Source organism: Anas platyrhynchos, chromosome 21 (genome assembly GCF_047663525.1).
Source record: "Anas platyrhynchos isolate ZD024472 breed Pekin duck chromosome 21, IASCAAS_PekinDuck_T2T, whole genome shotgun sequence".
NCBI classification, from domain to species: domain Eukaryota; kingdom Metazoa; phylum Chordata; class Aves; order Anseriformes; family Anatidae; genus Anas; species Anas platyrhynchos.
This window is the reverse complement of record NC_092607.1, coordinates 13950519-13966227: the sequence shown is the minus strand read 5'-3', so window position 1 is coordinate 13966227 and position 15709 is coordinate 13950519. Positions and strand designations below refer to the sequence as shown.

At 32.1% G+C, this 15709-nt stretch overlaps 1 protein-coding gene across 17 annotated transcripts in view; it reads left to right on the top strand.

Moving 5' to 3' along the window:
- The window catches only part of SYCP2 (synaptonemal complex protein 2), a 32099-nt gene that overhangs the window by 7547 nt on the left and 8843 nt on the right, over nucleotides 1–15709 (top strand). For 11 of the 17 annotated variants that reach the window (XR_011804585.1, XR_011804586.1, XM_072026665.1 and 8 more), the window contains 27 exons: nucleotides 402–490; nucleotides 1030–1064; nucleotides 1677–1819; nucleotides 1898–1950; nucleotides 2461–2506; nucleotides 2728–2823; nucleotides 3443–3503; nucleotides 4052–4200; nucleotides 4816–4890; nucleotides 5325–5477; nucleotides 6517–6616; nucleotides 7612–7730; nucleotides 8488–8583; nucleotides 8714–8786; nucleotides 8901–8958; nucleotides 9523–9659; nucleotides 9815–9935; nucleotides 10044–10110; nucleotides 10628–10746; nucleotides 11381–11417; nucleotides 12066–12130; nucleotides 12234–12285; nucleotides 12975–13030; nucleotides 13577–13625; nucleotides 13745–13913; nucleotides 14291–14358; nucleotides 15218–15400. Coding sequence is in view for 15 of the 17 variants with exons in the window: in XM_072026665.1 (XP_071882766.1) it covers nucleotides 402–490; nucleotides 1030–1064; nucleotides 1677–1819; nucleotides 1898–1950; nucleotides 2461–2506; nucleotides 2728–2823; nucleotides 3443–3503; nucleotides 4052–4200; nucleotides 4816–4890; nucleotides 5325–5477; nucleotides 6517–6616; nucleotides 7612–7730; nucleotides 8488–8583; nucleotides 8714–8786; nucleotides 8901–8958; nucleotides 9523–9659; nucleotides 9815–9935; nucleotides 10044–10110; nucleotides 10628–10746; nucleotides 11381–11417; nucleotides 12066–12130; nucleotides 12234–12285; nucleotides 12975–13030; nucleotides 13577–13625; nucleotides 13745–13913; nucleotides 14291–14358; nucleotides 15218–15400 (2469 nt within the window). In the remaining 2 variants the exon portion in view is untranslated. Of the gene's footprint in view, nucleotides 1–401; nucleotides 491–1029; nucleotides 1065–1676; nucleotides 1820–1897; nucleotides 1951–2460; nucleotides 2507–2727; nucleotides 2824–3442; nucleotides 3504–4051; nucleotides 4201–4815; nucleotides 4891–5324; nucleotides 5478–6516; nucleotides 6617–7611; nucleotides 7731–8487; nucleotides 8584–8713; nucleotides 8787–8900; nucleotides 8959–9522; nucleotides 9660–9814; nucleotides 9936–9997; nucleotides 10111–10627; nucleotides 10747–11380; nucleotides 11418–12065; nucleotides 12131–12233; nucleotides 12286–12974; nucleotides 13031–13576; nucleotides 13626–13744; nucleotides 13914–14290; nucleotides 14359–15217; nucleotides 15401–15709 lie in introns of all 17 variants that reach the window. The other 6 variants (XM_072026676.1, XM_072026675.1, XM_072026666.1 and 3 more) reach the window with 6 other exon arrangements.

The window sequence follows — 15709 nt, the reverse complement described above, 5'->3', positions numbered from 1 at the left end:
GTCTTCTTTAAAGGCTGTATCTCAAAAGCACAGGCTTTTTAAAGCAAATTTGAGGTATGCAACAGCCAGCAATCAGCTGCAGACAAAATTTAGCTCTGAAAGTTTGTTGCTATATTTAACCCTTGCAAAAAAGAAACATAAGAAACATAACCCTTTAACAACCAATACTAACATTAAAGGTAATGTAAGTTATGGAAGTTGAGGTAGTTATATTAAGATAGATACCATTTAAGGTCAAACAGGACTATTTTTTTTTTTTATTTTGCAATTACTTAATCATGTTATTTTCTTCAGTCATATGAAATGCTTTATGTAGGCCCTAAATGCAGGTAGAGAATAATTTAAACTTAAGCAATTTACTTAATATTTAACCCTACTCGTTTTTTTCCCACTCTTCTTAGGTAGTAAGAAAACTTAATTTAATGCTTGACAACATGCCTCGAGATGCCAGGAAAAAGATATTTTCTACAAAGGAAATGCTGCCTGTCATGTAAATAATCTTTGGTTTATTTTATTTTTTTAACCGTGACTCTTTATAATGCATACACATTAGTCCCTGTTTAACTCATTTTTGCATTTGCTGTTATGTAGCCAAGGGCAGTGCGCAGGTATTCTCATAGTTTTGTTTTGTTTTGTTTTGTTTTTTCCCCTTACAACCCTAAATTGCCTCATTTTCAATCTGAGTTAGGTTTTATTTCATCCCAGTTGTCTTTAAACAATTACACTCTTAATTATAAGGATGTGTATAGAGCACAGTGAATCACTCACTGGAAGGAATGTCTTTGTGTGTTTGGAAAACTTTTTACAGCATTTAAAAACCAAAAACATACACATCAGGTGCTTCACTTCCCCAGTGTTGTTTTCAGTTGTATGTCCTTTGCAGATCAAAGATATCCCCTCTGAAGTCTGATAATTCATCTGAATCAGGGTTTCAGCTCACATGTCAACAGTTTGTAATTAAGTAAACTTTTCTTTTATGCTTTTTTTTTTTTTGCTGTCATAGTTTGACAAAACTGCTTACTTTTGCAGGAGTGACATGGGTAGGAGAATTTTGGATGCTGGAGGTGAGCATGGTTAATAAACAACCTAGTACTGAGCTTAAAAATTACATGTAGACCCCTTCAAAATTGAGAAGAATACCTTTATAAACTGCAGAATGTTGCAGTTACAGTCCTCTGAAGAATAAAATATTGCATGAAAACAGTCTGCAAACTGGAATGTATCAAATATATGCAGAATATAGCTAACTTGTTGAAGCTTTTGGTCCTCTCCTCTAGCAAATAAGTTTTAAAATAGCAAAGATCAGAAGGAAATCAATCTTTAAGCATAGTAAATTGCTAGCCATGTTCAGTATTACTATAACTTCTATCAGGGATCACTTCGGTTTGCCCCCATTCAAGTGAAAGTTGAAAATGTCTTATCTCTTCTTTATGTGCTTAGCATTGCTTTGACATTCCTTGAGAGATTGACTGAAATTTTATTTTGAAACATTAAGTTGTTCAGTTATCCTTATTCCTGTAATTCTTTATCCTTTATGGATTACCTGCCTGGATTTAATGTGATGTGTAATATGAAAAGTTCAGCACTTCCAGTACCAGTTTCTTCTGTAATATTTTTTGGGGGAAATCAGTAATATACTTAAAATTACTATTCCTGCAAAATGTATTGTGTTGTAGACTATGATCTGCAAGTAGCCATTACAGAAGCTTTATGCAGAATGATACCTGAGAAACAAAGAAGGGAACTGGCATGCCAATGGTTTTCCATGGAGTTTGTGTCCAATGCATTTAAAGGAATTAAAGATTCGGAGTTTGAAACAGTAAGTCATATGAAAAATGTTTCCATGGAGGTCGACTTTTGTTTTACACTTATTCAAGAAATGTCTCTGTTTTAATAGGACTGCAGAAAATTTCTTAACCAGGTGAATGGCATGCTTGGAGACAAAAGAAGGTAAAACTGATTTATTTTTTTTACACTAATATGTTTTCTTTTCTGGACTCAATGGCTGTTCATTGAGAGTACCCTTTATGTCAAAAAAAAAAAAAAAAAAAGTGGTTTTGGTGAACCCTGAATTAAAACAATACAAGTAAATAAGACTAATATAGCTGTGGTATTAAGTCAAGTAACTGTAGACAGTTAGGTGTTTTTGTGTTTTGTTCTGTTTTCAAAGCATTAATTAGTAAAGAAATACTGTCTTTTGGCAAATTGCCACAGGAATTATCTTCTCTATCTAGATGTTAATTTTATGTAATTCCTACACTTTGGGAAAAAAAGACAAACAATGTCAGCTCAAATAAACTGTTCACTAAAGAACATTCATCTAAGTGACTTCTTTTGCTTACTGTGATCTCTTAATTTCTAAAGTACATAAGTTTTGTGCTGAAAGCAATCCGTTTGCTTTGTTCAGATATGCAAAATTTACATCATTTTAGTCTTTGACAAAATACCCTTTTCTTACAGGGTTTTTACATATCCGTGCTTATCAGCAGCTCTTGATAAATATGAGGTAAAGTGCAGACTTAATCATATATCCATAGATTTTTATTTGTGCAGATGAAGTATTTCTTTGCCTTCTCGTTCAGAGAAGTAAGGATTAAGTAAGATTTTTCAGGCACACATATGGAAGTCCATGTATTTGTAGTTTGCCAACCTGTAACACAAAGCCTGTTAGCTGGTATAAATTGTTATTCTTAGCTCTCATTCTTTTATCTTAATTTTTCTGTTCAGCTACAGATACCATTAGATGAAAATCTTGAAGAATTTTGGATTGATTTCAACATTGGTAGTAGAAGTATATCTTTCTATGTGGCAGCAGATAATGCAGTAAGCAAAGTTTTGTCTGTCGCACTTGATTCCTCTAAGGCAGGAGATGCACATGGTTTCAAGTATATAAAATTTGTTTCCCTACATCAACATGTTGAAATTATATATGCATCTGGAGAGAAACAAAAACCATATATTTATATATATATATATATATATAAATAAATAAATAAATATATATATATATATATATATATATATATATATATATGATTTGGTGCAGAAATAGGCAAATGTTGCCAGTAAAAATTGAAGTCATTATTATATCTTTTTTAATGTATTGAGATAAAAAAAAAAAATCAAAGTAATGACCAATACTGTTTGTGAACAATTTAATATAAAATAGTACATGTGAACAAGATGCCATTTAAAAATTACAATCATAGAATCAAATGGCAGTTTAGGTTTTAACTCAACCATTTAAATGAGTATTTCTACCAAAGATCTTCTGAAAGATTACTGTTTGTTATAAATGAAGCTGATGTTCATTGTCACTTCTTCTAACAGAGGCTGCAGACAACTGAAAATGTATCTTGACTGAGTAGCTTTCTGGTCTATGTGTTCCATTTAATTGTAATATATGTTTTTCTTTTCAAAATTATGTACTTTTTTATGTAAGGATCATCAATGGGAAACAGTCATTATACCAGAGGAAGAGGTAGTCCTGTACAACCTCGAAGGTATTGGTCATGAATGTGATCTTTTGTTATACACTAACTTGGATTTTCAAACTGATTAATAATAAAGTACTGACTAAAATTCTCAGCAAAGCAAAATTTTCATTGAAAACATTACAGGTACTGTTTTTATATAATTGCACTGCAGTCTTATTAGCATTTTAGGCACGCAGGTATGATTTAATTAAAATAATTTTAAACTGATGTCTTACAGTCATTTTATTGCAAAATAAAGCATAAAACAACATTTAGTATTTTTCCTTTCAAATGTCTTAGAATGGTTTTGTAAATACCTATAATTTGCCTGCAGCTGTAATAAGTAAACTTAAGAAAAAATCTTACAGGTAAATATATAGAATAATTTTTTTTACTGGATTGAATCTTGAATTATTTCACTAATAACGTCTATTATAGGTTAGACAGAATAAAATAAAACATCTTAATAGCTTCACTGAAGCATACAAATAAGTATCATGTGTTTACAAATATTACATGAATGGAGATACAAAATTCTAATGAAAATATTTTTTGCAATTTTGTTTTTTGTCCAGAAAAAGATTCAAAAAAATTATTAACGATAGATCTAAAAAGCCCGATGAATGTGGGTAATCAAGAAGGAGAGAAAATTTTTTTAAATTTTGATTCTATCTTGGAAATCAAAGATGTAACCGGAAAGGTTTATGGATTAAGTAAATGTAAGGTAAGATTTAACCACTCTTCCTAACAGTTTTTATTCAATCTGAAATGATGTTTCATTGCCATATAAATGTTGTTACAAGTGTGATTATTTTATCATTATCTATTTATACGGATAGTTTCTGATTAACGTTGCCACTACAGAGCAGCATTTCTCCCATGATCTGTTAAGCTTCAGTAAAGTTGCCTAATAAATTTAAAAATAATTACAACAAAAATGAAGAGGCTGTAAAGGGTTCACTGTCAAGTTTTGCATATGCAAATTAGCATTTTGCATATATGACTTTGCAGAAACACAGGAAGTAGATGCTTAAACATACAGAAGTCTATCAGAAATGATTCATTACCATTTACGTACCCTCCTATGAATTGATTCATTTAATCAAAAACATTTAGCCAGCCATAGCTTGCTCCTTTTATCCTTGTTGCAAACTACTTTGCCTTGAACTCTTCCTGACTGAGAAATGTGTGAGCAACGGAACTGCTGTGAACTTGCAAGAATCTATTTTCCCCTCTAATCTGATTTCAGACACTACTTCAGACTTAACTGTTTTCTTTGTGTTTCTTGTTTTAAAGTGAGCAAAATGTTTATTTTACATAATGGTTACTCACTTTGTAGGGATTTAGTAAGAAGCAGTCTTCGTCAGTTGCCAAAACAACTGTGCATGTTGTCTTTGATGAAAGTGGATCCCAGGTATTTTACTTCAGTATACTGAGATGGCTGTTTTCTTTTTGTTGTTTACACTTAATTCTTAGCTAATTATGATCATTCACCATAAAACAGTAACTTTTAAAACAGCAATGAGCAAAGATAGCTCTAAAGCCAATTAAATGATTTCTATTAAGTGTGAATTGTATCTGATTTGTATCCTTTTCGGAAGGAATCATTAATATGTGGAACTGTGATTTGGTAACCCGTTCTTAGGTAAAGTAACAGATCGGATACTTTTCAAACTATATGCATATAAGCTCCAAAGTTTATTAAAATCTACAGTAAGGAAGGTGTTACTCAAGGTAAAGATTTTTTTTGAGTGTGTGTTTATATGTATAAATATAAAACGTTATATTATTTAGGATTTATATTTATGTGTGTGTTTATATAGAATTTTGATAATGTGTGTGTGTTAGGTTCTGGTACCAGAAAGTCAGTTTTCACCACATTTGGAAGAAAAATCTGAAGAGGAGAAACTCAGTAAGTACAAATCACAGCAACTTCCAGGGACACAAAGGACTCTTTGCACAAACAACAACCAAGATAAACACAAAGGTAGTTCCTCCAAGGTAAGCTGGAGTATCAGAACAGAAAAGAATACATAAATAAGTAAACTTAAATGTTTATATACTTTAGAATATAAAAAACTATTATTTTAAAATTGGAGTATAGTACAGATTTTGATTTCCCTATGACTTTTCACTAAGCAGTGTGAATCCTTTTTCAAAAAAGTTTGTCATCATTACTGTTATAGTTTCAAAATGCGTAACAAAGAAAAGAGCAATTTTTGGCATTATTTAGTAGACCATTATCCTTGTAGAATTCTCCTTGGAGAAAAATGTTTTGAAGGTACGCTTAGACATCTTATGCAAAAGTCAAGTATAGCTTCTGAAGACTAGTTAATGATCAGCAATAGTACTTGCTCTAGTTAGCGACAAGTGCTATGCACTGGGTGTTCACAGATGTTTACAAAAAAGCTCTGATGTTGTCAAGATTAATCCTGTCGTGATTAACCAAACCACAATTTGATGGGCCTGTCCCTGTGCATAGCTGATTCTCTGGTTTAAACTGGGAGGGGTGGGATTGTGAAGCCTGGTATTTCTTTTGCTACATAGTTCTATAAAATTGTGAAGTTATAAATGTTAGTTCCAGTTGAACCATAATACTACAGCTATGTTAGGAGAAAAAGATGAAGCCATGTTGCCATTTCTTCATAATGCAGTAGTCATGCAGTGCGTGTCTTGTCAGAAGTTGTCTTCAGTGGACCTGTTCCTGAGGTTCTGCTGGTTTATGTGATAGGTTTGTGGAAACTCCTGGGTTTCTTTGATTGTTAACAAGGGACAGGATTTGGCCTTGTACTGTTGAATTAATTTAGGAACAACAATTGCTGCTCTAAGTTAAAAACATTTAGTTTCAAGTGTTATGGTGAACTTTTTTTATGGAAAGAGAACTGTGTAAAAAAAAATCTGTTTCATTGACGAGTGTAGCAAGAACAATTGTCATTTCAATAGCAAAGTGTTCAAAGACTCTTGGAAATAGATTTTCTAAAAACTTGTGTTGTCATCCTTAAGTCTGTATATTATGGTCAAGTGTTTTTTGTATCTCAAGATAACCACATCTTGTAAAAGGAAAGTGTCTGAAGCATCAGTGCTTATTCCTGGAACTACAAGATTTCCCATGCGGAGCCCACTGCTATTCGTTAGTACATGTAAGTTTACAAGTACTTTAAGGGTAAAACTAAACTATAAATAGTCTTTGAGATGGCTGGTTGAGATAACGTACAAGGATGAACTGTAATCCACTGCAGAACTGAAAATGAATAATAGACTTCGTAAAATCTCCTTAGCAGGTGCTTTAAACTTGAAATTTTTAAAGTAGGCCACTTGCTACTGTTCCATAGACAGAATAGCATTCTAAACAGCTGAAAGCCACCTATTGGGTTTTTTTGCAGCTGTCAGTATGCTGTTTTTGCTGGAGCAAGCTGAGAAGTCAGCTTGTGAGGAAAAGTAGGAAATAATGGATCAGAAGGTCTGAGTCACAGACCCAGTGCTTCTAATGCTTACTGCAGAAGTGCTTTTTACAGAGAAAAGGATAACAAAGATACTTTCCTTTATCACAAACAGGAGTCATCACTTTCCTACTAACAGTTCTACTGTAATAGATACTTTCTAAAGGAAAGGGAGAGATTTTTAAGACAAAGGCCAACAAAGGCTGGAGATGAAGCTGGTGGCCAAACAGCGTGACTTAACAAATCTAACTTTCTGTCTTTAATGGTCTGAAATGCAGGAATATCCTTTGTCAAGTGTATCCATGTGTCATACAAATTAAAAGAACAGAGGATAGAAATGAAAGCATTTTAATTAGGATGGAACAATACAGAAATTCTGTAGCTTTATTATTTGGAGTTTACCACACTATCTGTCCCAGCCAAAATGTATTACAGTAAAATATTAAACAGATGACTAAGCATTTTCTACTAGAGCCTGGCTGTAAAAACATTGCTTGCCTCCAGACAGCCACCATTGGCTCATTAATCTCCTTAATAACATAATTGAAATCAATAAAATTATTAAAGATGGATAATGAGTTGATATCAATGCTACTCAGCTTTTAAAAAAGTATATGCAATAAATGAGATCATGGGCAATGCTCTTCATATTGATCAAATACTAGAATTGTAACATGTCTCTTGTTTGCTTTCAGCTACTCCTTGTAAAGGACGATTTAAATTACCTTTGAAAATGATGAGTTCTGCTGACAGGTCTAACAGTAATGACATAAATGAGACCAGAACAAAAAATGTCTATAAAGAACCTACTGGAGTATGCATGCCATCTGTAGCTAAGTCTTACTCAGATTAACATTAATCTGTATTCTAATATATTCTTAGTTTGTATTTTGGAGAGCTAGAATTTCGCAATCAGTAAATCACTGTTAGAAAATAATGTGTTACATACACGATGTATTATTGCCCTCTGGATTTCAAGTTTAATCATTCTAAAGTCAGATTGAATTCTTGCAAAAATAACCAAAACTTGCATTCAGTCATTAGTTCTGACCCCAAAACTTGCTTCTACTAGCAACCACAGTTCTTCCTTTGTGTATAATGTGACAATAGTGTATACATAAAATCTCAGTTACGTAATGTTGATGTAGACTTAAAGAACATATAATACAGTCAGCTACAGTTGTGAAATGTTAACGTCTTCAGGTTATAGCATTTGTAGCATCAGTTTTAGAGCATTTGTGATCAGGCATCCATTAAAATCTAATAAAACTACATAGGTGTCACTGAATAACTGCAGTTTGAGTATGTGTATTTTTTGGTTCTTTTCCAGTTAACAAAGACATCAAACTAACATTTTTATTTTATTTATATCTGAATGTTTTTCTGAATCAGATTCAGGTCAAATCCCCAAGAATGGGACTCTGAAGCAGTTTTTGATATAGCTATGCTTCAGAAAAAGGCTTTGTTATATAGAATGTATAGTTTAGAATACTTCAAGTGTTAGTGGGAAAATTTGTTCTGTTTTTTTTTTTTTTTTATGGATTGTAATTGCCATTTATTGTACTTTCTAGAATGGGCAAAGACATGTATCAGATAATGAATTTTTTGAAACAGAACAGAATGTCAGGAAGTCAAAAATCAGAGACGAGACAAAACTACCTGAAAAGGTATTGGAACCAATACTTCATTTAGAAGAAAAAATAATTCTCCGTTTTATTAGGGATACTGTAAGTTTGATGTGTCTTACTGTTTGTAGTTCTATGACAGTATTTTATTTTGGATGTTATTCTCCTGTAGGGAAAATGTTATGAAGAAGTTTTAAAAAACATAGAAGAGGCAGAAAATGGGGCCACCAGAAAGCAAGCCTTAGGCAAGTAATTTCACAAATGTTGATAGTCCTTACTTTAATTTTTTTAATCTTGTCTTTTTTTTTCTTTTTTTTTTTTTTCAAAAATGAATGATAACAAATTAATGTCTTGTTTAGATGATGCACTAGATATTGTTCCTGATTCTCAGCCAACAGGGAGAAGCAACAAACATCTGTAAGTATTGCAAAAGAATACCAAGTCACTGCTGTTTTATGACTTATTTATGACTTGTTTATGACATGAAAAGGTTATTCTGTTGTCTTAAACAGATTCACCATTTAGTTAGTCTTTGATTGCTTTGAGAACAATGCTCATTAAGAGTAAGAGTGACATTTAGTAGTACCACAGAGAGTAACTCTCTCAGATGACATCAGAAGGTAAAATAAAAATGGCATGGGATTACATATAAGTAGGTGAACTGTGTCATAAGAAGCAGCAAACTTCATCTAGTTTTAACTCTTGTAGACACACCACAGAATTATCTGGGTTCAAGTTTAATGGTGGCCATTGGGTATTGCTGCCTTTTTGAAACTGACTTAAAAATGTGTATTGTTTATGAAGGTTTGCCATTTAACAGTGCATTGGTTAATTGAACAATGGTAGCAGGCTTAGCGCTAATGTAAAATGCACTGATATCTATAAGCCATCACTATTTTCCTATATTGTGATGTACATTTATTGTAATTCAAACACACTTTCTAAAATTTACTGATAACGGGATGGTATCATTTCTATTAGACTGCCTGGTCTTTTGGAAAGTTCTTCTGATAAAAAAAGAACATGGAAAAAAAGAGCGTGTTCTGTTCCTGAGAATAATATAACAACTGGTAGCACGCAAAAGCTAAATCTGTCATCAGGACCTACATCCCATACAGGTTATGTTCATATTTTGTTAATTGTTAGTGTTAAAAATGTTTGAGATGAATTTTTAACCCATGGCTCTGCTTTCTTTCTGTATTAGTTCCTGTTTTTAACGAAAGAGATGTGAAACAAAATGTTTTTTATTCAATTTGTGGAAATACCTTTCCAGATAAACAAATAAATACAAATAGAGAAAAACAGCAGCAAAATGGAATTCAAATCACGAGGGAAGAAAACTGCAAAATACTGAGTGGACAGTCAAAGAGTATTAATAATTTGGAACTGAAACAGTTGAGTACAGAAATTAAAAATATTTCAACTACTGCTGAAACATTTAAAACATTTCTTTCAGCTAGAGTGTCAGAAACATCTTTGCATTCTGATTTTACAAAATACAGCAATACAGAAGAAGAAGCTGATGTTCTCTCAGGAAAAGAGACTACAAATAGTAAACAGTCGAAAATGGTGAGAGTTTCTTAACTTCATTTCTCTGACATGTAATTAAGGTAATTGTCAAATTTCCAGTATCCCAAATTTCTCAAAATGTATTTTACTTTGATTTACTCTCAAACTTATTTTTACATTATTTAATTCATTCTTTATTAGTTGAAAATCAATGTCAGGTTAACCGTTCATTTTCAGTGTGATCTGTTTAAGATTATCTTACTCTGAATTTCTTTTTTAAAATCAGACTTTTTATTAATAATTCTTAAATATGCAGCTCACTTGTGCTTCACATGCAGTGCTCATTCATTCACTTCCAAATGTCAGAGTACACAGAAAAAAAAACATTTAAAACAAAGTATCTGCTAACCTCATGTCTTATGGCCCACTGTATGGGCAATGCAACGGAAAATTTTCAAACAAATGTTACTTAGAGCATCTAGAAGGCTTTTGATTACTGGGAAGCAGTAGCTCTGTTGCAGCTTTACCCGTTTGTTGCATGGCTTCAAAGCTGAATATTCAACACTTATTTTTCTAGAAAACAAAGTCTAAAGAAATGACAGATGCAACAAAATCACTAATTAGTAAAATCAGTGACAGATATAAAGAAAAGACTAATGAGAAAAGCAAAACAAGAGACTCCTCAGGTTTCAACAGGTATGATGTAAACTATATACTTTTATGCTTGTTCCTTTGTGTAGAGCTTCATCTGCAATCTACTTCTCTATCTACAGTTATTGCACATCAGCTTTTATATGAATTTTTGTTAATTTCTAATAAACCTCATGGTACGAAAGAGGCAAGTAGTTGTAATAGCTGAAATAAGGCTGTTGGAAATTCCATGCGGTGTTTTCACTCATTCATTCACAGAACTTTCCCTGGAGCTTTAGCTGGAATAGTTGATGATCACAGCATATGCTGAGTGTCTCCATCCTATCTTCTTCATTCAGGATTCAAAATTGGATTAATTTATCAATTTTCTGATGATCTAAAATGTTCCTAGTTCTCTTCTCCTGAAACAGTTGGCTGTTACTTTAAATTAACAAATTCTTAAATGGGAAGACTAGTCTTATCTTGCACTGATAAGTGGAGATGTGCGTTATGTATAATTACATATCCTCTTTTCAAGCACAAAAATAGGTGGGAGCTGATCTATTTTTAGCCACTTTCTTTACTATTTAAATGCCTGAATACATTTAAATTTGTATTACATAAGGCTTTTATTTGCATAAACAGTAATTTTATATATATTCTAATTAGGATCTAACAAAATGTATCCTTATTTTTTCAGACCATGTTTAAGTAAATCTTGTTTCAGTGTTAATAAGGTAATTGGAGTTACCAATTTAGTTCCTTTTTTTCTTAACAAACGTGTGCATATATGATGGCATTTACTAGATGTAATTCGAAAGTTTACAAATATCAGTGAATGTTAAACAACTCTGTAGAAGTTAATGTTAATTCTGCATTGAGTGTTAACTATCTAAACATACTTATATATATGTTGTTTTCTGGAATATTAGTTTTATGAGCAACTGTTAGCCAGAGAAACCCCAATTAATTTCTGTTTACATATTCTGTATTTGAGTCTGCTTCCTTGTAATATAGACTCTTTAATTTTGAGCATAACAATACTAAACATTTACAATTAAAATGCTATAGTAATCAAGCTGGTCTAAAGGAGACTACAGAATCCTTAAATGAGATCTAGGTAGGATACAGAAACTACTCCTAATGTTTGGGGGTGTGGGGAAACAATTGATGTGAGGTTTAGTTAGTGTCATTAAAGGATAACTTCTAACAGATTTAGGTTCTACTAGTGCTTTTTTACATCTGCATTATTGCTAATCAAGTGCAAGTCTGAGAAGTTCTAGGTTTTTCCATAAGTTCATGCTGAAAAACTTGTTTTGTGAAATGACAGTTTGTACAAATGCATAGTCCCAATTTAACATGAGTAAATTCCAATTTATGTCTAGGAAAAAGTGCAGAATAGAAGCTTAAAAACTACTACTTTCCTTGATACAACTTCTGGTCATACTGTGTAAGTAGTTAAAACATTTTCAAACAAAATTTATAATTACCCTTATCAAACTATGAGAAATATTAATTTATGTACTTACAGAATTGATCTCTGTGTCTGACAGGGATGATGTCTACAACTTTAACATCAGTGGGTTTGATGAGCCTACAATAAAGGTAGGGGTAAGAATATAGTTGAAACCGATATGTAATGAATAGAATGTAAAGCAGCTCTATCAAATGAAAATTATGTCTACTGAAAGTATAGTTAACATCTAAAAATTAAAATTAGTGTCACTGAAGGGTGTGGGCAGGAAAATAGTTTGCCAAGTTCTTGTTTTGTACATAAGTACCTCCATCACTTTCAAATGTATAATGATATATGCTATTGTAAGGTTCTGGCCACTTTTCTGAATTAAGAATTAAACAGTTTGTAAGAAGTATTATGTATCTATTAAAAGATATAAAGAAAAATCATTATCACCTTCTTTCTAACGTTCCATCCTGTAAAGACATATTTTCCTAGCTATGTGAGTAACAAGAAAATGGATGACAAGAGACAATGTGTTGCCTTTTATAGCTAAGAGGAGCCTACTGAATAGGTGAAGGTAATGGTTGAAAGGCAAGCGGTTGGAAGCAAATGTATTAGCCGGAGATACACAAGTTTTAGTCAATTCTAGATGGTTTTAATTATCAGCTCTGTTCTTAAATAATTTCTAAGATAGAAATTAATCATAGCAAGTTAATTGCTGAGTACAAAAACTGAGCAGAAAAGCCCTTAATCATGTTATCTGATGGCCTGTTTAATTTTGCTTAAACTGTATCTTGAATGAAATTTGTCATTTATTCTCATTTATGTTTTTTAGATCCAAGACTGTCATGTTAAAGAACAGAACGTTCGTACAGATCCAAAGAAAAAAGGGTAGAGATGTTATGTTGTGTCCTAGTCTCCTGAGGATAAGCAAGTATAGTAGTCTGCGTTCCCCAGCATTCCGTTATGACAATCCAGGGAATGCATGCATGACGTTATCATCTTGACTGTTGTTTTTTCAAGCTGTAAACATAGCTGCTATCATTTCCTACTCTATTTTATTATTTTTTTTTGGAAAACATATCTAAGTTTTCTATAACCTGATAAAAATGAAAGATTGTGTTTCATGATGAAAGCAGCTTTAGTATTCATGGAATACTACAGGAATTTAACCTCCTAAACAGAGTGGGGTAGTTTTTGGTTAATGCCCTGCTTGCAAATGGGCTTACTGCTAAGTGTGGTGTTACTGATCATTAGCAAATACACGTCCTTTAGGGATAAGGTGAACAGAGCTTTCTAAAATAGATTTGAGAAAAAAAGCAGGTACATCTGTTTGAATCCTTAATCCATACATCATACAAATAGCAGAAAGATTTACATGTTGATTTATTGTTTAAAGGTGTTTTTTCTTTTTTTTTTTTTTTTTTTTTAATCAAGGAATCCAGATGAAATTAAAACTAGCACTGAAATGAAAGCAGGAAAAAAAGTAAGACTCAGAACTTTGTGGAAACAAAACAATTTGTCTTCCTGTGTTTAAATACCAAGTATGTAAGTGAAAGGAAAATTAAAAGTAAATGAGTAACTTAGAACTTTTTTTTTTAATAGACTAGAAACAATCGGGACAAGAAGCATCTCTTCAGTGACACAGACACAGAATACAGAGGTGATGACAGCAAGACAGACATCAGCTGGCTACAAGAATCAAAATCTAAACCCCAGTTAATCGATTATAGTAGAAATAAAAACTTAGGGAAATCAATAATCGCAGGCAAAAGTAAGAAACTTTCTTCATATTTAAATGCGCTGCAATAAAATTTGCCCATAGACACGAATTGTACAACATGTAATGTGCTTTTTTTGTATATATGGTAGGTTTTAGTTGTGCTGTTTCCGAGGATGAGGACATTGTAGATTAATTATCCTAATCATTTAGGAAGGTTAATTTCCAAAAGGTCTGTATTTTCATATGGAAAATTATTGTAGACAGTGAGGCTGTTTTCAAGAAAAAACTTCGGATTTTTACATAGTGCACTGAAGGCAGTTTACTAACCACATTCATAGGCATAAAAGTGATTTCATGATTTTACTGCTAAACCTTGAAATGTTGAACATTTTATTATGTTTTGTTTTTCTAACTTTGTGTTGTAACAGCAGATAAATTCTCTGAACCTGCTTGCCGGATGGATACATCTAAAGGCAAAACAGCAAAAAAGAAAAAGGTAAATGTAAATTTGCAACCTGACTTCTAATATTCTAAATACCTTAACTCACTAGAACAACTATTTTAAATTTATTTCATAAATATATACAATTTCTCCATGCTTATTTCAAAATCATTTTCTAAATGCAGTTAGCTGTTTTCAGGTACTATATTTTTAGATAGTATTTAGGAAGTATTTCTGGTGTAATACTAGCTGTGACTTGGAATGATTATTGTCTATCAAGACGTTAAGTTTTGTTACTTAATCATTGATTATGCTTATTTAGTGCTTAATAACAATCAACTCCACTGAATAGGTCATTAGCTGTTCAGTGAGGGTTTTCATGTGGCTAATATGCTTAATTGCTTTTTAATGGCTATGAGATTATAATTCCTTGAAAAGAATATAGGTAATGTACTGAAACTGAAAAGAAAAATGCTTGATGTTAGTAAAGAATAATAGTTGAAAAATATTGTAAGCCTATTGAAATTGGGGGTGTAATGAATTATGAGTGATTATGAGCATGGTTATGGAAGACACTTGTAGATATTTGTAAGCTACAGCTTAAAGACAAATAAAAAACTACCATGTTACCCTGCCCCACAAAAACACTCTTTGGTGTCTCAAACTGTACACTAATCATTCAGATCTGTGTAATGTTAGTAGCTTAAAGCTATTTATATTAACACAGTGTAAATTGTGAACATGAAAATATTACTATATGTAGGTATCAGTGGTGGTCTAGTCCATGTAAATAAAAACTGAAAAGTTCTTAAAGTACCTAATTAACCAACTTTGAATCAGCCTACTGTTTACTCTCCTATTATCACTGATTAAATATTGTGATATAAATTGAGAATTTTTTGTTATTCTGAAGGAAACTGAACGTAAAAAACAAGCTCCAAGACAAGACAACATGATAGAACAAACCTATAGAACAAAACGACCTCGAAAAGCAGCATTAGCAAAAAATTACAAAGAGCCTTCCAGCTCAGAGGAGTCAGAGAGTGAAAGGGAGTATTCAGCATGTACCTCTAAGAAGGAGAAATCAAAAATACAGGTATACAGTTGCACTGTATTCTTAAAAATGTACTTCTACTCTATTTTTTGAAATAGACTCTGGTCTACTTTTTACTTAGACTGTAGTAAGCCAGAGTGTTATTTGAGGTAATGTTATGCCTATTCTGTATACAATAGAAAATGCTGACTTGATAGAAGGTATGTCAATGCATTTGTTGAATATCTAAGTAGGGTTTTTAGTAAATTAAGCAATGACAATTGTTAAATAAAACTTCTTTGTTTCTTTTTAGCATAACATTTCAATATATACGGATAAGCCTGTAAACTTCATTGATTAAATCCTGAAACA